Here is a 24621-nt window from a genome sequence, read left to right as displayed (position 1 = left end):
AAAAAAAAAAAAAAAAAAAAAAAAAGTAATTCCCATATGGCCACCCAAAAACTCCTGGAGTTTGCTCATCTTCCCAATACTGTATGTTAGTCAGAGACAAGCAAGACTGTGCCCTCTTCACCTTCTAGCTTCTTGGCTCTGAGAGTACTCAAGACACTCTTAACTGGAAATAATGACATCATCAGAAAAATACTGTGTTGTTCTCAGACCATCACACAGCACAAGCCTGCTGGTTTTCTCCAGACAAATGCTTAAAAAAAGCACAAATATGAAGACAGATCTGAATTTTGCTCATCTGAGTAATAAACAGTTATTCTCTCATTCTTCCCTTTTGTGTTTGCAAAAGGGAAGAAAATTTTCTCAGAAGACAGAGAAACAGACCTGACAAGTAATAAGTCATTTGTCACTGCAGCTCTGTTCACCCCATACTGAAATATGAAATTCCCTGTTGTCCACAGAGACAACCAAAATGTGGATTGTCAAATGTAACATCAGTCATGCCTTGGCTGAGATAAAGTGAGGCACACAAAATCAAGACAGAAAAGCAACATAATAGAAGATCAAAAAAATGCTTGTACAGAATTTTAATAGAAAAAAGATTTTAATATGCACAATCTCTTACTTCTTGATGCCCTAAAAAAAAACTTTTACACTGAAGATCATGAGACAGCAGCAATATGGACACTGCAAACTCAGAGCACTGAGTTGACTGTGACTAACAAAAAATGTAAGACAATTCATAAAAATATGGCCATGGCTTTGTCTGAGTCCTGAAAGCGTCCAGTGACAAACACTCCAGAATCTATCAGGGAACCTGTTCCAGCACCTTATTACAACCCTGCTGAAGAAAACTTGCCTAATTTCCAGGGGAAAAAAATCAAAGATCAGGATGCAAAACAAGATTCCCATTGCTAAGTACAGCCAAGTCTAGCAATAAGAAAACCATCAATAAAACAGAGGAAAGAAGGCAGAGTAATCAGAGTAACTCACCCAGGTTAGAGGTGGTGTAGTTGACCTTAGTAAAGGATAAGGATCTGGGTTAATTAACCCTAGTTTTACAAAGCCTCCCATAGTTCTGGAGTATCCCTGAAATAAAAGAATAACACCATTAAATACAATAATCACTTGAAACTGAGGTATTTTTCCTTGGTTTGAATGTAGTGATAGACACAACCATGGCAGTTTTAAGTCTTACTCTCTTGGGAAGTCAGCCACAATAACCTGATGCCAGTGAGGTGCCACAGAGTGGTGTCTTCCCCAGCCCCTCTCCACCCCTTCACTACTTTTCAATCTTTTTTAAGATTTTTAATGGCTTATTCTCTTATCAATACTTCCATGGCAAGTACCATTGGTTCCTGAGATCAAAGGGCTCAGCTGGCCAGCAGTAGTTGACACCCCAGCCCATCACTACAGACAGGGCTGTATCAGCCAGCGGGCCCATAAACGAACCACTGAATACAGACAGCACAAAGCAGAACTCTGCTCACCCAGTTTCACACCATTGGGATTGCGTGGACATCACATTTGCTGATTTTAAAGATAAGAACCCTGGGTGTTTGATTCTCATCTTCAGGAATATCAGACAGACAAACAGCGGTAAAATGGTATTTAAAAGTAACTGCAAAGCTTGCACAACAAAAGAAGTCTCAACTGATTTCTGCTTACTTTGGTTTGTATCCCATTAACATTCCCACACAGCTGCTGGACACCTGAGAGCACTTACATGCAAAGTGACTAGAAACATTAAAAAAGCAGAATGGAGGAAATAAAGCACCCTGAAAGAAGACTAATTAAATTAGGAGTCACTTCCACAAGCACTAGGTTATCAGCTCAGATGGCCTTGCAGTGAGATTCTTCTGGGTGATACCTCTTTTTAAACTGACTCCATTAGCTATCTAAACTTAATCTCCAAAAAGGCACTTTCAGGAGATGACTGCCTCCTCAGTGAACAGAATTGCTTTCTGGTCTGCAGCACAGCAGCATGTGCAAAGGGCCAACACTAACTTCTGCCCTGCTCAGCACTCTGTGCTGGCATGGCAAACCCTGCCCAGCACTCTGTGCTGGCATGGCAAACCCTGCCCAACAACCCTACCAACATCACCCCAGCCCAAAAGTGCTGGCCCTGCTTTGGGGGTTAAGAAAACAGCACTAACCACAGAAACAGCATTCTTGCAGCACACTGACAACCCCTTGGCTTGTCACCCTGACCTTTTGCAGTTCCTTGTGTTAACACATACAAAACAAGAAAGTTTTACCAGGCATCAAATGGAAGAATAGATATTGTCATATTAAGATTTCATGATGAGATAGACGCCTCCCACATGTTTCTACATTCTGAAAAAGAGATTGTATCTAGACTGACAAAAAGAGAGCTATTACAGCTTATAGCCCTTTTCCCCCCATCTGGCCCTCCATCTTCTTCCATGCTTTCATCTAAGCAAGCCTCCCTCCCTCCCAGAAATAGACAAAAAATTCTGTTGTATTGCAACAGAGGAATTAAGACAAAAAGGACATACACTTCCTCAAGTTATGGATAAATAACAATAACTTAAACCCTGACATAAACTTAACAGACATAATACAACATCCATAAAAGCTTTTTCAAGCCTTCAATATGGTTTTAGGTTTATTACTCCTTAATGCATATTGACTGAAAAAATAAAAGAAAAGAAAATTTGAAAGAAAAAAACGTTTTGTTTTGATTCTGCTTTGTACACCTAACGAAAGGAAAAGAGTTGATCAGTTAGAAGGAAAACACATTTATCTCTTAACATTTTACTTAGCTGACCAAAATTATAAAGCTTCTCAAATTAAAGATTTCTAGTTACTTAATGAGAAACAGATTGATGGAAAATAATAATTTTCTGTAAAATTTTTACATTATGTTTTTCACGGGAATATAAGAAAATGGAATTATTTCATTTTTAAAAATCCTCTATTGATCTGACACCAGGTACAGAGCCAGAATAAAAAGAAGAAACAATGCAAGAAACAATGAAGAAACTATGCAAGACAACTGGCCAACTGTCTAAAAACAAATAAAAGTCTTTTTCCATTTTGCAACAAAAACCTGTTAAATACAGCAAGTAAAGCTACATTTAAAAATAATTAGATAAGTGCTTTCTGTTATCTCTCAGCTGGGATAACGGGGAGCTCATAAATAGCAAGTGCAGAGCCATAAAAGGCTGAGATTTAAATACACAGTTTTCTTGAATTTTACAACATTCATCTCTTGAGGAAAACAATAATTACTAATGATAAAGCCAAGAACTTACTTTGTATCTTAAGGTGCCCCTCAGTAAAGTGCGAGCTGTCTGAATACCATATGGCTCAGCATATTTTGTGCTGTCTCTGTTAGGAAAACCTTCAAGGTTTAACCCTGGGAAAAAGTCCATTGGAGTAACAGAATCCAGTAACGCTCCTCCAGGTGGAATATTGATAATCTAAAGTTTGTGAAAGAACAGCAAATATTATTTTGGTGCAGTCTTATTCAACTTATTTCAGAACAGAAAAGATAAAGTATGCTCAAAACCAGGAAAAACATGTTTGGTCTTGCAAGTGCAAATAAAGACCCAATCTAAATAAAGCAGTTGCCCAAGCCATTTAATCATATGTGTGCAGGAAGAGCATGCATTGTGTCAGCCATTATTAATCAAAGGTCTAAAGCCATGTTCTTCTCACACACACTGTTAATTCCTGTTGCACTTATATTAAAGTGGCAGGTTCCCATTTCATTTACATTAATGTCATTTTGGAGCATGCCCCAAACTCCACCAGTGTGAAGCGAGATTCTGCCCATGAGCTCCCTGCATTTTTGTCAAATTATTTATTACCTTGTTTAGGTTTTGCTTGGGTTTTTATATATGGGAGAGAAGGAAAACAAAAACAGAACAATGGGTGTTTGTTCATTCTTTTAAAAATTAAAATAAATCAAGTTATATTACACAGATATAACATTACTGCCCATGTGTATCTTTACTTGAGGCTACAAAGCACAGAGAGAATTCACCACCGAAGGAAAACAAAAAAATGGGTGACTAGTTCTATTATCACTCCCAGCCACAGCCTTGAACCCTGCTTCCTTCAAGCAGCTAAAGCCCAGATCTGCTATGCAGCATCAATACAAACTCATTTTCTGATTTCTAAGCAAGGGGAAGAGGTTTACTTATAGAAGAAATACTAAAGCAGTGAAGCCTGCAGAAATGCCGAAAGGCAAGACATTGTATGAAAGAATCCTACACAATGGTCAAAGACATAAATATTTAGTGGCAAGGAGGAAAAATTGCAGAATTTACTGACCAGCTCACCTAGTCCTCTCATAATAAATCATTCATATGCATGCTCTAGTTTTTCGTAGCAATGGCTGATCCAGCTCAGAATTAAGTAAGAAATATTTTAACATTTTCCAAGAACACTTTTCATCTGAAACTTTGCTGCTTTTTAAGTAAAATTCCTGAATTTCTCCTTTCTTACTTCCATAAGAACAGTAGAGCACCAAAATGTCATGACAAAATATTTTGGAAGATTACATTTCAAAAGATTTCTAAGTTTTGGAGATCAAAGAGTTTTAGGTAATTACCTAAACTTTACAGTGGTTATACAAGGCAGTCTCCTTGATAATTGCAGTAACTACTCTGAGCAAGTTAGAGTGGAAATAGATAGGAAAGAAGAAACGTGATGGTGGCTTGCAATAGCCTTGCACAAATCAATTATAAAGTTTCCATAAAACAGAAGCAGTGACATTTGTGAGGTTAAGCCTAATGACTCGTGCACAAACAGCAAAACAGAGCTTGTATAAAATACACCAAAAAGCATTTCATAAAACCCACTCAGTGGGTTACTGGTATTACACACTTCACCAAAAGAAAAAGGAATCAAGGGTTCTGCTATGCACTGTGCAAGTACAAAATGAAGCTATTTGGGTTATGAACACAACTAGATAGAAAAGCACTCTCACCTTTGTTTCACAGGGCCAAAGACAGGGCAATCAAGTGGCAAAAGCAACACCCAAGGAATGGAAACTGAACCCAGAAAAATCAACTCCAATCCAGTGCTTTAGCCATTAGAACAAATTCCTTCCTGACAATCAGTTTCCACACAGTAAGTAAGAATTAAGGTGGCAGCGACCAGGGATCATCATGCTCCAAACATAGGACTAAGTGATTTATGCAGCTGGCTTAGGCAACTGACTGCCACTGGCTTGAAAGTAAACACAGCATCTTACAAGTCCCAACTCCTTCCTTAGCCAAATACCACCTTTTTGTCCGGTTTTAAATGAAAATGTTCGCATTACTTCACCTCTCCATCTTTTAAATACGTAGCAGGCTGAACTGTATTCAGCAACACTCCTTGTGGACTCCAGCTGAACTTGTATCTCAGAGGATTGTCAGAGTGCTCTGGAGCTGGTAGGCCACCGCAGAAAGAAGTGTACGATATAACCTGTTAGATTTATCCACAGGAAAGAAACAGTGAAGAGAAGACAGATCAGGATGCATACAGATCTACCCTGCAGAATCCCCATCAGTTCTGAAAATTTCTGTTGACATTATCCCCCAGATAATGGGGGCCAGATCAGAAGAAACTACAGGGGGGAGGGGAAAACTACAGGCACTGCCTGTAAAGGAAAGGAAACCAAAAGATACACTGGGGCAAGGCCATCTTAGTTGGTCTCACCAAGTGAATCAGTAGCTATGAAACTCAGTGCATCAGAAAAAGTAAGATGTCCAGAGTCTGTTATACATCAGTGATGTGCTCAGTACCTGCATGGTGTTAAAAGAACAACTTTACTAATATAATCTTGACAGAACTACACACTACCAGCTAACCTTACCGTAGCACCAACTTCCTTCGCCTTGTCAATACATTCCATTGCCAACATATGGTCAAGACCAGGATCCAAACCCATTTCACTGACCACTGTAATACCAGCAGCTTCTACACTAAAAATAACAGAAATACAGAGCCATCAGAATATCCACTATTACTGGCCTTTTATTCTGTAAATCTGTCCAACAAAGGCCCAGTGAACCTTCCCCAACACAGTAAATTCTGAGCTCTGCCCGCAGCTTGTGGGAAAAAAGAAACAGAAGCAGATGTTAAAACCTGGACAGTGACAACGGACTAATAGCCTTTTAACCTTTGTTTCTCTTATTTCTCTGCAACACCTAGATGCTGGTGGAAAACAAAATTTCTACCAGATACTCCATATCCCACAATCTCCTGGACAGCATTATAAAGCACGAAGGTAGTAATGCAGAGGGCAGCACAGAGCTAGTCATAACTGCCCTAAAGAGCTCCTACAAGGAAGAGAGATTAAAAGGTCTACTTCCCCAATTACAAGTATTTGGAGGGTTTTTTTTCCTAATAGTTGCCTACAGTACCAGAGAAGTTCACTTATCAACACAAATTTATTTTATTTTCAAAATCAGTTTGTCTTTTGACAAATGAGAAGTGCCCTTTCAAAATTTCTTTTTTCCTGAGAAAAATTACCTCAGTAAGAATGGTAGGAGAGGCCCCCAAATATCCCTCACTTTCTGCAACACTGTTTCTCTACCTGTCTAGCTTTTTCTGTTTTATATTTTGTAAAGACACAGCATGTACAATTCTCACTTCACTTGAATGCACTTCAGATTTTCCAGTACTGTGACTGAGAGGAGCACCTAGATGAAGCTCCATGCTCAAAACAACTTCCAAGCATATAATAAGTACAACAACAGAAACATTAGAGTAGTTAGAGTTGTTATCTGAAAATAATACAGTGGGCATATCCAAAAGAAAGAGCATGAAGGAGGAGATTACTGTAGATCCAACAAGCCAAGAATAAGTTTTTATTAGGGAAAGGCACGGGATGACAAACAAGCTTGCTGGTAGAGTAGGACAGCCCAACTTGAAATCAGCTTGAAATCAGCCCAGATCAAACATCTTAACAGGTGTGAGGGAAAAGGAAAAGGCACATTTACATCAAGTAGTTGGATGCAGGCAGAAAAATACATTCCATTATTTAGAGCATTAGTCTCACCAGGAATGCACTCATTCCTCCACTCTGCCACATGCAGCTTTGGGAAAGTTACTTGGTCCTCCGTCACAGAAAGGGAAGCAGAAGGAATGCAGACAGCAGTAATTCACAATAAGTGTTGCAGGTGTAACAGACTGAAAAATATTCAGATAATGCACTAAAGAAGGAAGCAACACCAGGGAGATGCTACTTTCACACCTACCTCTCCTGAAGTTCTTTCATGGCTGGTGTTAAGTAGCTGGCTGTTACCAAGTTCACTTTGTTGTCAATACATTTCTTAGCAACAAAAGGATGTGCTGAATAAGGCAGCAAACTACAAATGAAGGAGAATCACGCAACATCAAAATACAACCAGTTACTTATCCTGTCACTGGGAAGATGCTCAAACGTTTGTTGAATGCCTACAAAAGAGCTCAAGTAATAGCTCAAAACCACAGTCATACCTGCCTTGCCCTGAGCAGTTTCATACCTATGAAAGTGAAACACTACCCTATCGGGACAGCATTGTTGTATGCACTCAGAAAAGGGCACTGAACAATAGGGGAGTCATTCTTGAGACAGCATCTTTTGTCACACTTCCCTGTAAACCACAAACCACTGACCTCTTTCCAAAGACATCTAAACAAGAATGCTAGAGGTTTAGAAGATGCAAAACTGCAAAACCATCCTTGAGAAAGCTTGCATTACAAAGATCTTGGTGAAGTACTTTGTGAAAAGCATGCTCTACCTGGAACGGAAACAACATTCATAATAGCCGTGGCAAAAGAAACAAAATGGCAAAGACTATGAAGTTCCTTCCCTGTATCAGTATCTGGAATGAGTTCTTTCTTAATGGGATATTCAGGAGAAAATACCAAGATGTCAGAATTTTGCCTCCTCTTGTGAACATGCAAATTTGACCCCAAGGACACATATGTTTGTGGATGCAACTGACCCTTCACACTAACAAGGGAGTCCATTCAACTGGTAAAGACTTCTGAAGAAATCAAAATCCCTTTTAAAGTTCTGATGCCCCACTACATGAGAAGGCAGTAGCCAGTTACAACTACTTACATGTACAAATATGACCCCACTTCTTGGCCATTAGAAAAAAAGTTACCATGTAATCAACTAGGAGAAAGAAGCAGCATGATTTAGGGTTGAGCCTTGTAGGAACCCAGTCCCGAGAATATTTCTCTGCCTGTTTTTAAGGGTTCTTACCCCCCTGAACAACACTGTTTTAGCTTCAAACCTTGGAAAAAATTACCAACGATCAGACAGGAACTATAAAATACAGTGGCGTGAATTAGGTGATAGACTACTGTGTAAGATTGTCACAGGGTGAAAAAATTAGAGGTTTTGGGCTTCTCTTTGTAGTAAATAGATAAGAGTAAAAGGTATCAAAATGGAGGATTGTTGTTGTTCTCTAAACCTTCTTCTCCTTCTTCTACTACTCCATGTTCTGCAGTAAAAGTAGTTTGGAATGACTGGATAGAGAATTCCGCAGTTCCTGGCCATGTTACTGTATAATTGGTAGGGAAGTGAAAATAATGTACATTTTTAGTAACCATTGGTTAAATTATCTTTAAAAGGCTGTGTAAATCTTGATAATTAGAGACTTCTCTCCTGCTTTCTGTGCTCTGTGCTGTACCTGGGTCATGCTAGTGGCTCTGTTCCTCTGATAAGACTTAATAAACAACTATCCAGCAACACTGAAACTCCAGGAAAAGTCTTGGTTTATCTTTGAAACTCCTTGCAAGGACTTTTAGAAAATTCTCTCCCATCAGGAGGGATTTGATTTATGGCACAGTTCAGTGTCAAGCCTATCATGTTTTACACAGAATTCTGACCTGATCACAAGGTTGTGTTTCTTCACCAAAGAGGACAGCTCTTCCTCATTCTTAAGGACATCCATATGAACTGGAGTAATATTTCTGTACTTTTTTGTCAGTTGTTCAAGTTGCTCCTTCATGACAGATACTGTTTTAAAAGTAAAACAATAAACTGTTACCTAAAGATGAAGCTAAGTCCAAAGCACACCCATGTATAATTGTGCTATATTTCCCAAAGAGAAACAGTTGCACGCATGTTTTCCTTCACTAACAGTTGAGAAAAAATCAGGCATTTAGTAAACAAACGTGTTCAAAAAAACTTACTTGATCCCTCATTTCACACAGCTATGCATTTATAGATAAATCTGGTTTAAAAAGAAATATTTCAAAACTCAGTACACTTTAACAGAATTCCTATTTACAGTCAAGAACAGCTTAATAGTTTAAAGCAAAACCAATTCACAGCAACCACCATTTTTAACATGACAATGATAGAAACATTAAGCTTTAACTTAGGTCAAGTGTAAAAGGTCCAGATTCAAGCAGACTAGTTTCGATATTTACCTATGGCTTAGTCCTACCAATCTCAAATATGATATTATAACTAAAAGGGATAAACCCAGTCTCTGCCTGCCTTCACTTCACTACCATTGTAAAGAAAACAGGACTGAAAAAGACCCATGAGAACACAACCAGTATTTACCACCTCTGACTGGTTTCCTGTCCCAGCTCACCATGCTGCCAGCACAAGCCACAGAGAACAAAAAAGGAGTGGCCAAAGAAGACAGCAGGTGGGGCACAGACTTCTGGGGAATTAAAAGCCATCTGCACTTACCATTATAAGGAAAGCAGAACTGAAAAAGAGAACCACAGTAATACAACCAGTATTTGCTACATCTGACTAATTTCCTTTCCCAGCTCACCATGCTGCCAGCACAAACCAGAGAACACAGCCAGGAAAAAGGAATGGTCGAAGAAGGCAGCAGGTGGGGCACAAGCTTATGGAGAATTAAAAGCATCTGTGCCTCTAAGTTAGGGCCTTATTTCCTTATGCCCTTTCCACAGTCAGTGGGAAATAAACATTACCAGAGGGTGATTATACCCTACTAATCAAAGTGTACTGAGGGAAAGGGGCTAGGCAAAATCATCTACAAATTCAAACTAAAAAAAGTTGATTGCATTAAGGTTTCCCAATTTAAATTTTCATCGTTTGGATTTAAAGTGATGTAGCCTAAAAGTAGGAAACCAAGCATGGCACAGTGTTTTGTGTTTTCACACACACTTTGTGTTTTCTGCACCTACTTGCCTGCTGTCAAATATCAAACAAGTAATATCTTCATGTCTCTTTCCTTCTGTGGTATTTGTGTGTGTGTGCTGTAGAAACTGCATGTTTTTAAGCTACCCAGATAAGAGGCAATGTTTGCTCAGTGCACGGCAACACAGATCTTCCAGTTCACCTGGTTTCCCTTCCTGCCACTGCACTGCAGGGAGTGGAGGCAACCTCTGTAGTAATGAGGGGATGGGCACTGCATATTGTTGTAATCCTTCTCTCTTCACTACTCCAGGCAGTGCTCACAACAAGGGTGCAGCTTTCCTAGATTTCCCCTCTTCTTCATAGTAAATCTTTTTTCCAGGGGTTAAAAATACTATGGTTATCACCATGAAGGGTAGCAAAAGCAGCCAAGTATGAAAGTAGCATGAAGGAAAAAAAAAAAAATCGAAGCAATAACAACAACAATCAACAGCAATAAAACTGTAAGTTTTAAGGGAAACCACCTCCCGCAATGTATCTTTCAGGCAATAAGGCAATACAGCCTGAGTTTTAAATCTGAAGTCACAGAATCAGGGTAAAGTCATCATTAAGGGTACAGAAAAGGATTACTGAGATGCCCAACCTGAAATATGCTACAGATAAAACCAAAAGAGAGGAATAAACAAGTAAGAATTTAGTGCTTATGGAAGAATCAGGGTCTGAAGTTTTATTACCATGACACTGGTTATAAGAACAGCTGTTACTTCACTCATACAGATGTCTATAAAAACATTTTCATCTTTTTGTTGTGTGAGGCTGAAAACAGAGCAAAATACCAAGAAAGTGACTGACTATCTACAAAACCAATCCCCAGCCCAAAGCAGGTTAGAAGGAAAAATACTTCTTATTTCCCTATTTTTTTAACATGGCTATGTCCTTTTCAAATCAATTATATAAATTCAAAATGCTCACAAAGCTACAAAATCCTTTTCTGCTGTGGATAATAACAAAGATTTTCTTTATCTGTTCTCAAAACCACATCCATTTAATATTTATGAGAAAGGTTCTGCCACAGACATAATATTGAAATTACAATAAACAAATTCTTACATACCAACTGTGATGTCAATGTTGGAATCTCTAGTGAGATATTCAAGCACAGGCCCAGAAACATAGCCAGATCCAAGCAACAAAACCCTCTTCTCATCACCCATCTTCAGTGACTGAGCCTGTTCCCTAGAAGGTGTTACAGGCAAAATTTAAAATGACACAGAAGGAAACTGTAAGCAGCCAAGGTTAACAGAAGAAGTATTATTTTAGTAAGTCTACAAACCAAGAGCTCTATTCAGACCAAGAGTCAAGTTCCTAGCTATCTGATCCAGGACTGTCTAGCACTGCTTCCATTCTTCTGCTGCTTAATTTCCAGCTTGTTTCATCTAACATAAACACAACCAAGTCCATCGACACTCCCACTGCTTCTCCAATTGCTTCTAGCTGTTCATCAAAACTTTCCTCAGTTGTATTTTTCCCAATGGCCAAATTACTGTAACCTGACCACTTGAGGACTACCAATGTCATGTCAGGCTGTCAGAAAGGGATTCCAGGCTCTGCCTTGCTCCCTTTCCATCACAGGTAACTGCTAAAGTACACAAAATCATGCTGGTGAAAGCATATTTTGTGTAAGTTATACTAGGTTCATACTAGTCCATCACAGGAATGTGATAGTCAATAAAAGTCAAATAAATTTAATGCCCAACTAAGAAATCAACATTGCAGACAAGGACTCAGATTTCAAAACCATCACAGAGTGTTTCAACCTAACTACTACTACTCTCATAAATAAATTTAAGTAGATCTTCTGTTGACTTTCAATACAAAATGCATTCATATCAGATCCTGCATTTCTTTCTGCCAACCAGAATAATGCACTTAACAGTTGTTGAAATATGCCCTCAGAAATGCATAAATTATAGTAGGAATGCACATTTTGGTTGTTTATAGTTATTTTTCCTTTTAGCTTAAATTTGCATTAAGTTGTAAAGTCAGAATTGTGAAACTCTAACATATGATGACCACATAGATAAAAACTATTTAGCAAATGTTCTGGTTGGGCAAATTTAGAAATATATCCTCTGAGAGAAGGCACAACCACCCCTCCCCCACCAGGTTTGGGAAAAAATAAATTTTCCTCGAAGGAAAGTGAAAGAGATAAAAACTATTTATTTAACAAACACATGGGAAAAGGAAAATAATGCTAAATAATAAAATCTCTCGCTGTGGAGAAAAAACCTGGGAAAAAGTGTCAGAGTCCTCCCTTTGGTCTCCTCGGAGCTGGGGCTTGGCCCAGGGCCAGGCCCTCTGTGCCCAATGGAAAGTCCTCCTGATGTGCTCTGAGGTTGAAGCAGTCCAGTAGAAAAGGGAGAAAATCCGAAATTCCAGGGAAGGAAAAGCAAAGTCCAACTCTCAGTCTCTCTCCAGAGAAAAGGAAACTGAAACAACTGGCCAAAAGCTGACTGGAAAGCAGCAAGCCGGGTGCTTCCTCGCTCCCCTGCTACAGCTGGGAAAAACTGCTATCTCTGTGTGACCTTGAACAAGCTGCAAACTGCTTTGAAAAAGTTTTGCTCAGTTTTTCCTTCTCCCTCTCAGGCTCAGTTTAGAGGCATAGAAAGGCACAAAGTTAATTTCTGGGCATAGAGCAGCGACATGGGATACACATCATAAAGTCACCCCAGGACAGCAAATAAAAAGAATTCTTAGAGTACTTCTTATTTTTGAAGAAAGCTGTTCACTGCCCTATCATTTAATTTAATTAATGGAGAATGAGGTTTGGCTTTATTTATCCCATACCCTGAAAATAAATTTCAATAAATAGATAGGACTTTCAAAGATACAGTCTCATGGGAATCTTCATAAACATATAAGCAAGATCCTCGTTTCCCCTTTGTCCACTAAGAGTTTATACCAGCATTGCAGATTATGCCTCAGAAAGAATCCTGACCTCTAGCTGATAAGACGATGTCCACTCTGCTGAAACCTGCTGACCTTAGAAGAGGACCAACCATATGTCTGCTAAATAATATTTGGTTCAAATGTTTTCGAGGCTTCTCATGGCATCCAAAAGTCAATGTTGTGTTTTTTCATTTCAAAAATTGCCATAACAATGATAGACAATGTTGAAGCTTCCCAGGGCAATCCCTAACAGCAAGACAAGACCGCTGTTGTCCAACCTAAAGCATGGCAGGAAGTATCTGAGTACATTTAGGGGCACAAGGCCTCGAACAATAGCACTGAAAGACTACTCTGAATGAAGAGAGTTAAATCAATACCAAATACATCTGTATCACCTGTCTGAAGCACATTCCAGCCTACTGTATCAGTACTGTCAAGTTTGAATTAAATCCCAAAAATTTCAGATGTTCCATCCTCCTTCCCTCCTATTTGAGAGACTTTTTTAAAAGTCATTCTTTTCAGATCATTAAATCTGTATTGTATGTATCAATGTATCAACTCTCCAATCAAAATTATTACTATAGATTACTGGAAATTTTTACTTTCATAAAAACTTTACAGATCTGATTTTTTAAAAAAATTAAATCATTATTTAATACAGTCACAGAAAGCCTTCTAAGCCCATCATATACTTTCATATGGCAACCCCAAGGACTTTCCTCCTCCTCCTATCAATTCTAATAGAACACCTTCCACAGCTGTACCTTTATGGGCAGGGGAAGAGAAGAATTCCTCTCCATGCTTTAGGGAGCAGAAGAGGTAGGGAGTGTTGATGAAGGGAAGATTCCTATATGAAAGCAAGCTGGATTTTGCAATCCAACTTGTAGTATTTATTAAAAACTTTTCTAGTGTCTAGAATGAAGTCACGCTTGAATCAAACACAGCATGTTTACTCTAGGACAAGCAAAAACATGAGGTGCCAAATGACCCATCAAGTATGGGAACAGAATCTACACAGCTCCAGATTATGCCTATTCTCTATAAATGAGTTTAAATAATTCAGTTATGTTAATCTATGTACAAATAACAATAACATTGTTAATGTGATGTGCCTTTGCAGCTGTGGGTGAGAAAGCAGTAGTAGCCAAGAAGCCAGTAAGGGTGCAAAGATGTAGATGAGTTTGTTTGGTAAATCTAATGGCACCCAAGACAGAACAGCCAGACTGTATGAGCTGAACTATGTCTGAAGTACTCACAGACTTGAAGGACTATTGGCAATTAGTCTAAGTAGAACCCTCCGAAACTAAACTGGACACCGCACAGTACTTTGTTAGAGTGAAAACAAGCCACATTACTCCTACAGGCTCTCAACGAGAGCTAAACCATCACACCCTAAGCAGTAAAACCCTGCTTTCATTTGCATCACCTCTGAAGGTGGCAAAATAAAGGAGGGTATTAATAGCAGGTTCTGCTTTTCTGACAGCTAAGTGAACACCACCAATGGACAAATGAATATCACACGCAACACACAGATCTGCAGAAGTATCAAAAATCTACCCACAAAAACACCCTTGGGAATGAAGTCTCCAGATTCTCATGGTGGCTCACACAAGACCATGCAAGTGATTATGGAGGAAGCTAAAAAAAAAATCAGATCATCACACTGTGTGAGGAAAAAAAAAATTTGTTATTGAAATGGCCTCTTGAGGGGGTCTATCAAAGAGCACAGAACAAAAATCACTACGAGCTGGAGCTTCTGAGAAGCAAATAGAACATTACTTAGTGCGGAAAATGCACCCATAGTTCATCATGCACAAGTTCATAACCAGAAGTCCCAAAGTTCCCAAAGGAAATTGGAGGGGTTTGAGATGCTGAAGTTAACACACTATGTTTTTAGTGCATAGTCCATGCAGTGCTTATGGTCAGACCAATTTAAGTTTTTATATGATATACAGTGCAGCTGTCACTGACCATGAACCTGAACCCACTTATTGTGAAATTAGCATTTTTCATATGTAAACTATAGATGCTTGTTAATAGTAAGGGGCAAGGGGAAGGGAAAGGATTTCCAAGTTATTTATACTTTTGTTAGCTTAATTCACTCAAGTCTACCACTGGCACGTAACTGCTGTGACAGGGTGTGGATGAAGTGGTAGCTGAAGCTGTAGGTACATGAATATAACAAAAATCTGAGAGTCTCAGAGTCTCCCCAATACATCCAGTCACAGAACAGTGCTACCCAGCACAGTACTTGAGCCATACAAGAAGTAACTAGATTCAAGGTATATTCAAGAGCCTTTGCTTTCAGCCATTCCTTTCAAATGACTGTATATTACATCCATTTCAAAAGGGCAAGGAGTAACAGAGTAATACGAGCATGTGGCTGTTTTCTGCCTCTGGTAAAACAGTTTTCATAATGCAAGAAAGAGAAAAATGACCACTTTCTCAGCTTCAATATAAGTTACTAACATGTTAATGATTTAGGCAATGTGCAATAAAGAAATAAGGAGATCATCAAGCTAGAAGACACTTAGACACAGTGCAATATAGATGCATTCCAGCAAGACACAACAATAAATGAATGCAAAAGGGGAGACAGAATGCAGACAGGGTGACTTTTTAAATCCTGAACCAAATAAACTTTAAGAACCTATATTACCTGCTCTCTCTCAGTTTCTGGATATATTGATACTTAGGTGTCAGTGCGCCATTGGATGCAATCACAGCCTGGAAACATATGAAACAAATTTTGAGGGCTTTATGTATCTCTATGTTTCAAAGCAGGGGAAGACAAGAAGAGTGCCAAACTGCAAAACTTACATCTCGAACAACAGGTGAGTAATTCTGTTTTTCAAGAGGTTCTGAGCCTTCTGATAGCAGCTGTAGAGACGAGTTACTTCAAATCAGGTCATTTTATTACCAAATATTTTTCAAAGTAAAATGTTAAGATTTTAAGTAACATTTAAATGCATGCAACAATGCCAGTAACTTGTACATTTGAAATACTTCTGGCCGCAACCAGCATCTCTTGACTTTTAGGAAAATACAGGCATTCAAACAGGAGTCTGACTGTGAGGGATTGTTGAGTGCCCAAGAAAATCAGACGTATACATGTACTGCAGGGTCCAGAAGCAATGAACTACCTGCCAGAGCCTGTTTCCTGCCTACAGAAAGTGTCCTTGACAAATCTCTAAGACATCCAGGTCACTCATGTCTCATTCACATGTTGCCTTTTCAGAGGATTGCCTCAAGACTTCAAAAGCTTTTTTCTTGTTTTGAAGTACAAAGTCAGTTATGTTCTACAGCAGATTCCTTTTGAATGTATACAGGAGACCAGAAAAGCAATAAACAAGCACACCAAATTCTGAGCCTTTTACCTTCTTGTCAGATACATAAGACCTTACCATCTCTTCAATATAAGGGAAAAGCATATCCCCAAAATACTCTGTTGCTTCTATAGGAAGCTGAGCTGGCAGATTGTCAATGGAACACATCAGAATCCCTGAGCCTTCAACACTGAAAGAGAGAAAATAGCTTTTCTCAACTACTTCTTAATACCTGAAAGGTAGCACCTTTCAGAAGTGTTTTAAGTGCATGATTTTTTCAATATAACATTTCACTCTAAAAGTTACAATGGAAAACAATAAAAAGTAAGGGCTCTCCCACCTGTCATGAGTAATATGCTGGTCAGCATCATACATACAAAATGGGTTGTCAATTGTTGTACACTCAGTCATAAATTCTATAGATCCTCCAGTATCTGCCGAAATGTCACATATGGCCAGAAGTCTAAAGCAATTAAAATAAAAAGACTGTGGAACAGAGCATTATACAAATTACTAAGAAACACAGGTATAAAAGGACAAAAGTGAACAGGAAATAAAAGAAATGTGAGAAGATCTATCCGACTTGTAGCCTCCTTCATCTCAACCCATTTAGAAGTCAACAAAACACAAACAATGGTATCCAGAAATACAGTGGAAATCTGGTGCTAGGTTTGCATTCATATCAACAGCATCCAGCTTCATGGAGAGAAAGACTGACAGAATCCATTCACCCATGATCTTTTTTCTCCATCCCATGTGCTGCTAACACCTCCCGTTCATTTTCCATCTACCAATTCCCTCAAGCTGTGCCTGGGGAGTCCTGCATGAAACTAACTTCCCCATCATAAAGGGAAGCCTGAAGAAGTAGCTGCCTCCTACCAGTTCAGAGACAGCAGGCACAGGTGGAGCATTCATTAGCCTAATGCACAACCTCTGGCTCCACTGAAGGTTAACTCTTCAATTCTTTATTTGTCATGTGAGAGAAAGAAAGATGTCAAGAGCCAGCAGAGAAGAGACCTGATTCCTCACCAGGATACATTTTCATGTCGTCCTCAAATCTCTGACAGGGCTATTAGAGAAAGGGTGGCTCCCACCCACACTGAGAGGAGACTAACCCTTGATTTGCACCCCACATTCTATCCTTAAAACTATTTAGGGTTGTGAAGCATTTCCACTACTTGCTGCGGAAATAAGAGGTGCTAAGGAACAGTTACTGAATTTGTACAAGCCAAATGGCAGGGTAGGAAGAAGTTTCCCATAAACTCTGCTCAGGCATAGAAACTTCTACCAATACTGGTGCTGTAGGTACATTCCCAGATATCACACTTTTGTTTGTATTGGATTCTGTATGAAGATCAGTGGCAGAACTACCTCTGCAGAAAGACAGCTGATTCCTATCAGTCATTTGTACTGAGATGTTTTCAAAAACTACAAACTGTGAAAACAAGACTGCAAAGCACAAAACAACAAGAGCAAAATCAACGGGGCACTGTAAAACATGCAAGAAGGAGCAATGTAAAAGAAACAGAATCATTTACTAGATACTGTGGTGAAACTGCCTAACATTACACGTTAATCATGGTGCTGCAAAATTGTTACAAGTGAAGTGAGGTGTCTTATCTTACTTGTGTGGTAGTTCAGGACAGCCGTCTGTTGCAGCAGCAGCAGATTTAACTGGCACCAGCAGCTTCTGAGTGTCCTGCCGACTCAGTAAGCGAGGAGTATTCTGTTCCCAGTATATGCCATTAATTAAACAAGTTGTGTAGGGTGCAACCTGCAAAGAAAGTAACAGATGCCTGATGTTCTCACCTAGAACTTTAAGAAGCTGAAAGCACCTGGTCTAGCATTTTAAGTTAATGCCCTCTCAGTGAATATGCAAAAGTGTAGTGACTACAAACACTCTGTGGAAAACCTTTCATAAAAGAACAGAAGAAATGCTCACATCAATGTGAAAGCGAGAGATGTAATTTTCTGGATTTTTATCATAGTCCGCTGGATCATACAGTCCATCACGTTTCCTTACAAGATGATGGTGACGACTTAACACTGTTCCATAGACTTTCCTGAGGTCTGAAGTTAAAAAAAAAAAAAAAAAAAAAAAAAAATTAGCTCTTATACTTCAACAAAAAGGGTTCCAATGTTTTCAATCACTATTGCCACTGCATACCTCCAGATCTGGAAACTTCCTTTAACTCATGTGGTTCCACAAACTCACATGGGAGAGCACTGAACATTTCTTGAGCACCCTAAAACCATGAAGTAGGATTTAGAATAAGTAGACCATAAATGGAATGTAACACTGCTCATTTGGTGTTTGAAAACAAATATAAAAATGCCACAAACAATCTGACAGCCCTGCCAGAGAACATCTTCAGAGATGTACACACTATTTCACACATACTCCTGCTTACCCAAAACTAAGCTGCCTGAGCATTATGTGCAAGGAATTTACATCATTCCCCACTACTGCAGAATGCCTAAACCACAATCCGATGCCTGGTTCTTATTTCTAATGGCTGAGCTGGAAGGCCTCAACTCAGCCACAATAGAGAGTTTTGCTGCCACTCTGAGCAGCTTCTCTTTAGGAAAGATCCCTGAAGCCACTCCTCATCAACCAGGCTGTTCTAAAGGCCAAGAACTAGAAGATTACTTCCCCAATGAGCTGTGATCACAACCAAAAGCTTTTCAGACACACAATCCTTTTGGCTAGAAAGAACATATTTATGCAGGCAATGATTTCACTTTATAGCTGGAGCCTTGTTAACTGATCTTTGTTGCCTAAAACAGGGGTAAGTCTTTTCCCTGTGTCACAGAAAATAGCCCTGAAGTCCACTACTTGTAAGCCAAGACAATTCTATACAGATATAAAAACTCAGCAAGTGTTGGAAAAAATTATTCTTTCCCCCATGCTTTAATGAAATGATTCAACATACCTTGTGAGCACAGAGCCAAGAGGGGGGAGAGAATGGGACAGAAATCATGCAGGTTGGAAAGGAGACAGGAACAGTAAGATTTAATCCATGTTTCATGATAAGAAGTTACCATGTCAGCCTTGGCAGGCATGATCTCATATTAAACATTTTAGTTTATGGTACTTAAAAATAGTTACTGGCAAAGGAAAATGTGAAGTCCAGGCAAACAAAATGAAACCATCAACCCATTTAACCTGATACAGATCAAATGCCAAGAATTTCTATTAACAATAATATAACATTTCATCTTGAAGACAATTCTTACCTTAGAAACATTACCAGTGCCTGTAAACACAAATGTTAAGGGCCCCACTGACTTTGGCATCAGTCCCAGTGAAATTTCATACCCGGCATCCCGTACTGCCTGCACAGCCTGACTGCTATTCCTGTAGTTATGTGCCATCCCAATGTGCTGAAATCAAAGGCACAGAACCATCAAGATATTTTCCATATTCAAATACAGATAATTAGCAGATGCCAAAAGGTTATTTAGCTAAAGAAAAATACATACACACATACTCTTACCATGAAAGGAGTGTGATGACCCAGGGCTAAAAATCGTAAACCCAACCCATGCAGAATATTGATCATTCCTGTTGTTAAAAAAAAAAAAAAAATCGGACCATCAGTCTTAACTACAAATATGCACAGTTAGAAACTGCAGAGACAGACTGAAGCCTCAAATCATCCCGGATATTTTTTCCCATGTTTTTATATCAATACTTTACTTCTAAAGAAAATCTACATAAAACCAGAGAAGGAGAAACTTAATAGCAGTCCATGACCTTAAACTTGCTCTTGGCCCATTATGCATTTAAGCAGTATTTAACATTCAGATATCCTTTTATGAGGTGTATCCACATCACCAGATTCCAAAGAAGGAAATAGAAGAGTCTCCTGAAGAAACAGCATTGAAGCTCAGTAGAAAGAAATGAGAGCCACGCCTCACAAAAAAGAGATTTAATGCATAACAGTGACAAACAGATGTTGTTCAAGCTCTCGGGATGGACAGCAGCCCTTTTTTTTTATCAAAAGCCTAATCAGTTGATCTCTTGATCTTTAGTCTGCTCCAGATTAGTTCAATGGACAAACAGGACTTCAAGACGACAACAAAAAATATTAGATTTGTCAGGAATCCACATGACTGTTTGACATGCCATCTCATAAAAGTAGGAGGCACAAACTGGAATGGAAAAAGGCTGTTAAAAGCAATAATTAAAAATGCAGTTAAAAACACATCGCAAGCCTCAACTTTCAGGAAGCACAGACAACCAGAAGTATTACAGGAAGTCACTTGTTGGAAGCCTGCCTTTACTTTATACACTATACCTGCTACACCAGCCCACTTTCCAAAGGCCACAACTCGCATTCCTTTATGATCAACCATTTTTTCATAGTCAAACAGTCGAATTTCCTGAAAATACACAGCAAACTGAGTATTAACATTTTCAGTGGATGCAGTTTGTGGCACGTTGTTCTCCCAGGACCTACCTTTTCACGCACCTTTGTCATTCTTCATGATAGAGTCTGATGGATAAGATAAGATAGGCAAATATATCATAACAGGAGTTAAGTATAAAAACATAACAGTTGCACTGAATTCTTGTTTTGAAGACTCTCTGCACTGCCCATGCCCTCTTTGCACAGAGCTCCCCAGCGTGCCACTCCAGCAGCTGCAGGCCCATTCACGTCCTCTGCCAAAAGTTGCTCATTTCTGAGTGAACTGGCTGCCTTCCTCTGAAATGACCAATATGCACTCCAGCTTAGTAACTTTCCAAGAACTCCTCATGCTCAGAGAGAAAGAGCCTTTCTTGAGCACACCATGCTCACAATTCGTCTGCCTTACACACATGAAGAGAATAACACTGCAAACACAAGATCCTCTGAGCAAGAAATACTCAGTTTCAGGAAAGGGTACTGGAAACTGTCCTCATCAGCCATCCACAAGTACGTTTGCTGGAAGTAACTATGCTAGGCAGCAAGCTTTTGATCACACTTAAGCATTCAGTTTCCACCCAATGTTAACTGACAATGGCCTTCAAAATGACACAATTTACCTGTCTTAAAATCTCATCCAAAAGGGGCATGTTTGCCTCTTGGGCTTTAATAGTGTGAGAGAAGAAGGCATAGTTCTTTTTGGGGATTAATTTGTCCTCCGGAGGTCTCTTCACACCTATTATCAGAGAAGCCTCAGAAATATCTTCTTGAATAATGGCACCTGCTTTGATGTACTCCTATGAAATAGAAAAATCAAAGAAAATTTCTCTGTGTTTTTTCACATTCAGATCTCAGCATATTAGCAACTAGAACAGAGGAAAATTACATAATTCTTCCAAGCAGAAACAAGTTACTGCATGTGATACATTCACAAAATTCTTCGATAAAGAGGTATCAAGTATTAAATTGAATTACCATGCTATTATCCTATTATACGAGGCCAAATTATAATTATGTGTTAGTAAAATACTTCATCTTAAATTTACAGACTACAAAAAGGATATTTTACTAAATTTAAAGTACCCTGTAGTATTGCAATAATGAACAGTCCTTTGTAAGGTGTTCAAATACTTGGAAATACATTTAGAGAAATATGAAAAATCCAAAAATATGAAGACTGATGACATGTGATTTTATAAAATTGTATAAGCCTAAATCCAAGCTGAAGAATGATTTCTAAGGAAATATGTTTACATAGGATGATCTGTGCTCTGATGAAAAAAGCACTGTGCCTTAATTAAAAGGTGGTATGTGCAAGTAATCACTAATTCCCCATTTTTGTTTCAATTTCTGTTTTATCAGTTATCTTACAGCACAGCATTAATGCTGCTACAAGAACAGTAAAAGCTCTCTGTCCTGAAACTCACAGAATTAAAGAAAAAAAATCTCTCTTCATTTCACATGAGGAAAGGGATTGAAGCAAGAGTGGAATTCACCAGATTTGTCTTTCCTGTTCTTTTAAGAAATACAGAGGGTTTTTAGAGCTCTTGCCTTCATACAAACAGAAGACAAAAACAACAATGTTAAAGGAATTCCCAAGTTTCCACTTCAAGAGAACCTAGAACTTCTAGGGAGAGTAATGACAGGACAAGAAATAAAAACAACTCCAAAAACCCACCATGGTGCCAACATTACGTTAAAAGGCTAAACAAACTATTCTTTTTCCTTTCCACTAGCAAATGACTCCTTATTTAGCAACAAAATTTAATGTTTCTGGGAGGTTTTTTTTATTATGTTTTCTCATAAATAGCCTTTGAATATTATTTCTCCTATGTACTGTGGTTAACAACTGAACTATGGTTTTGCTTTTGTCTCTCAAAATGGGACCTTACCCTTTCATGGATGGCTCTCCGGTTTGACGGCTGCACCAAGACCTTGTATCCCATCTTTGTCAACTCCTTAACATGCTTTGGTGCTAGAGGTGCTCTTCTTTCCCATGCATTGACATCTTCCCTCCTGATTGCCAGCACAGACTTACGATGATGCCAACACTTAGCATGGTGGAACACACACCTACCATTCGTGTGACTAAAGGCTCGGAGCATGGTAAAGCCTGATGGCAGCAAAGACAAAGTAATAAAATAATACAGGTACATGTACAATTCAGACAATGTTTGTGCAAAAGTTCTGGTCTCCTTTGGCATCTGCTGTAAAACACAATCCGGATACTTCATACTCTAGTTACACCTTACTTTTGTGAGACATTAATTCAATTTCCATTAACTTTGTTGCATCTTGATCTGATGAGGTGTCCTTACAAATTTTCAATTTTACTAGTTGTTTTGATTACTGAAAAGGAAGGCTTTTAATGTGTCCTATTCAGCAAATTTTTAACTACAAGGCTTTAAAAGAATTCTGGAAACTTAAAATTACCAATTATATTCATTTGCCACCATAAACATGCAAAGACCATCACAACTTGCATCAAGAGCAGTCAGAAGTAACAAACACACAGAAAAAAAGCAGAATACAGGCTATATGGCAAGCAGTTGATTAAAAGAGAAAGCCCAACACTAAGTATTTTTACACAGCTAATTCTTACACAGGCAAAAAATGGAAGATAAGGCCAAGACCTTAACTACCGCCTAGCAGTCAGCATATGTGTGGCCAGGAACAACAGGTTTCTCCCTAATACAAATTTTCTGCAAAGTGGAAAAGCTTCACTTGGACAGATTCCTAGGACCTGCAGAGGAAAACCCCTTTATTTTCTATCTCATCCTCTTCACTCCCAGTGAAGCCTACTGTTTACTTCTGCGGGGACGCTGTCAGGTCCAGCATCAAGTACCCAGGAGCCTAAGGCCTTCAGATACTTATGCAATTAAAAGATGTGAATCTCAGAGATAAGCTTCAGAGATGTGAACTTTGTTTCCAACACAATTTTAATTGATAATACATGAATCTCTGTATCTGAATCACTTGGAAAATCCTGTTTGTCCTCATGCCTCAAACTTGTAGTATCTCTATACACCTAAAGACTCCAGAGGTCCTGTTTAACTCCAGGCTTGCTGAAACAGAGGGACTAGCACATGAAGGAAAGCACGAACAGAAGCACACAGTCATCTACAATAGCTCGAAGTGTGGTCTCCCTACCATTGCTACATTTTTCCACCAGCAGAGGTTACTGTACTGAAGTTGGAGGTATTTTGTGACACTTCTCTTCAGCATGCTAAGAGGGTTCTCAAAGAGCATGATGATGCCACTCAGAAAAGAAGCCTTGTCACACTATCTCACTATCTCTGCACGCTAAAATATAACCATGAGAGCAGTTCATACTAAAACACTGCACCTCATACCCAAGCCTGCAGTGAAGCTAATTTCCCTCTCACAGAAGACTTGCACAAGGAGAGAAGTGACGCCTTCCAGCAGAAGTGCACTGCCCTGCACTGGGATCGTGGGAGTCCGGGCAAGGAGCAAACAGTCGGGTGACCTCTGGCAGGCTAGAAGTTGGTCTGTATGCCTCGCTGTGTATGCTGAGGCTCAGCCACAGAGATATCCATATCCCCTTGTAAAAGTGAAACTAGCTTTAGCATTGCAAGCCTGCAGAGCTGGGAACCCTTCCCGGCCTCCCCAACACGTCGAGTGACCGCGGGGCCGCACCGCGCCGGTCCCTGCTGGCCCGTGCTGGGAGCGGGTGACCGCACCCCGAGCATCACCGGGGCTAAGACAGTGCCAAGCAGCACAGCAAGGGGCCTTCCGCAAGCAGGGGCGACGCGCGGGAGGGGAAAAAATCCCTGGGGAGCGTCAGGGAAAGGCTGAGAGGCGGCGGGCAGGGGGAGAAGCGGTGTGAGCGGGGGCGGAG

The 24621-nt window shown here is 39.4% G+C and overlaps 1 protein-coding gene across 1 annotated transcript in view; it reads right to left on the bottom strand.

Annotated features, from left to right (window-relative positions):
- The window catches only part of AASS (aminoadipate-semialdehyde synthase), a 30558-nt gene extending 5994 nt beyond the window's left edge, over positions 1-24564 (bottom strand). The window contains exons 1-19 of the mRNA XM_008640973.2: positions 22655-24564; positions 21383-21559; positions 20655-20739; positions 19851-19918; positions 19591-19737; positions 18521-18599; positions 18296-18423; positions 17979-18127; positions 16694-16816; positions 16432-16543; positions 15848-15907; positions 15687-15754; positions 11193-11314; positions 8845-8974; positions 7218-7328; positions 5831-5939; positions 5299-5439; positions 3276-3443; positions 991-1086 (exon numbers count right to left, since the gene is read on the bottom strand). Coding sequence (XP_008639195.2) covers positions 991-1086; positions 3276-3443; positions 5299-5439; positions 5831-5939; positions 7218-7328; positions 8845-8974; positions 11193-11314; positions 15687-15754; positions 15848-15907; positions 16432-16543; positions 16694-16816; positions 17979-18127; positions 18296-18423; positions 18521-18599; positions 19591-19737; positions 19851-19918; positions 20655-20739; positions 21383-21559; positions 22655-22996 — 2415 coding nt within the window. The 5' untranslated portion in view covers positions 22997-24564. The remainder of the gene's footprint in view (positions 1-990; positions 1087-3275; positions 3444-5298; positions 5440-5830; positions 5940-7217; positions 7329-8844; positions 8975-11192; positions 11315-15686; positions 15755-15847; positions 15908-16431; positions 16544-16693; positions 16817-17978; positions 18128-18295; positions 18424-18520; positions 18600-19590; positions 19738-19850; positions 19919-20654; positions 20740-21382; positions 21560-22654) is intronic.
- Positions 24565-24621: the final 57 nt, after the last annotated feature.

The sequence above is a fragment of the Corvus brachyrhynchos genome, unplaced genomic scaffold (assembly GCF_000691975.1).
Source record: "Corvus brachyrhynchos isolate BGI_N302 unplaced genomic scaffold, ASM69197v1 scaffold29, whole genome shotgun sequence".
NCBI lineage: Eukaryota > Metazoa > Chordata > Aves > Passeriformes > Corvidae > Corvus > Corvus brachyrhynchos.
The sequence above is the reverse complement of the archived record's forward strand: the minus strand, read 5'-3'. Positions and strand labels throughout refer to the sequence as shown.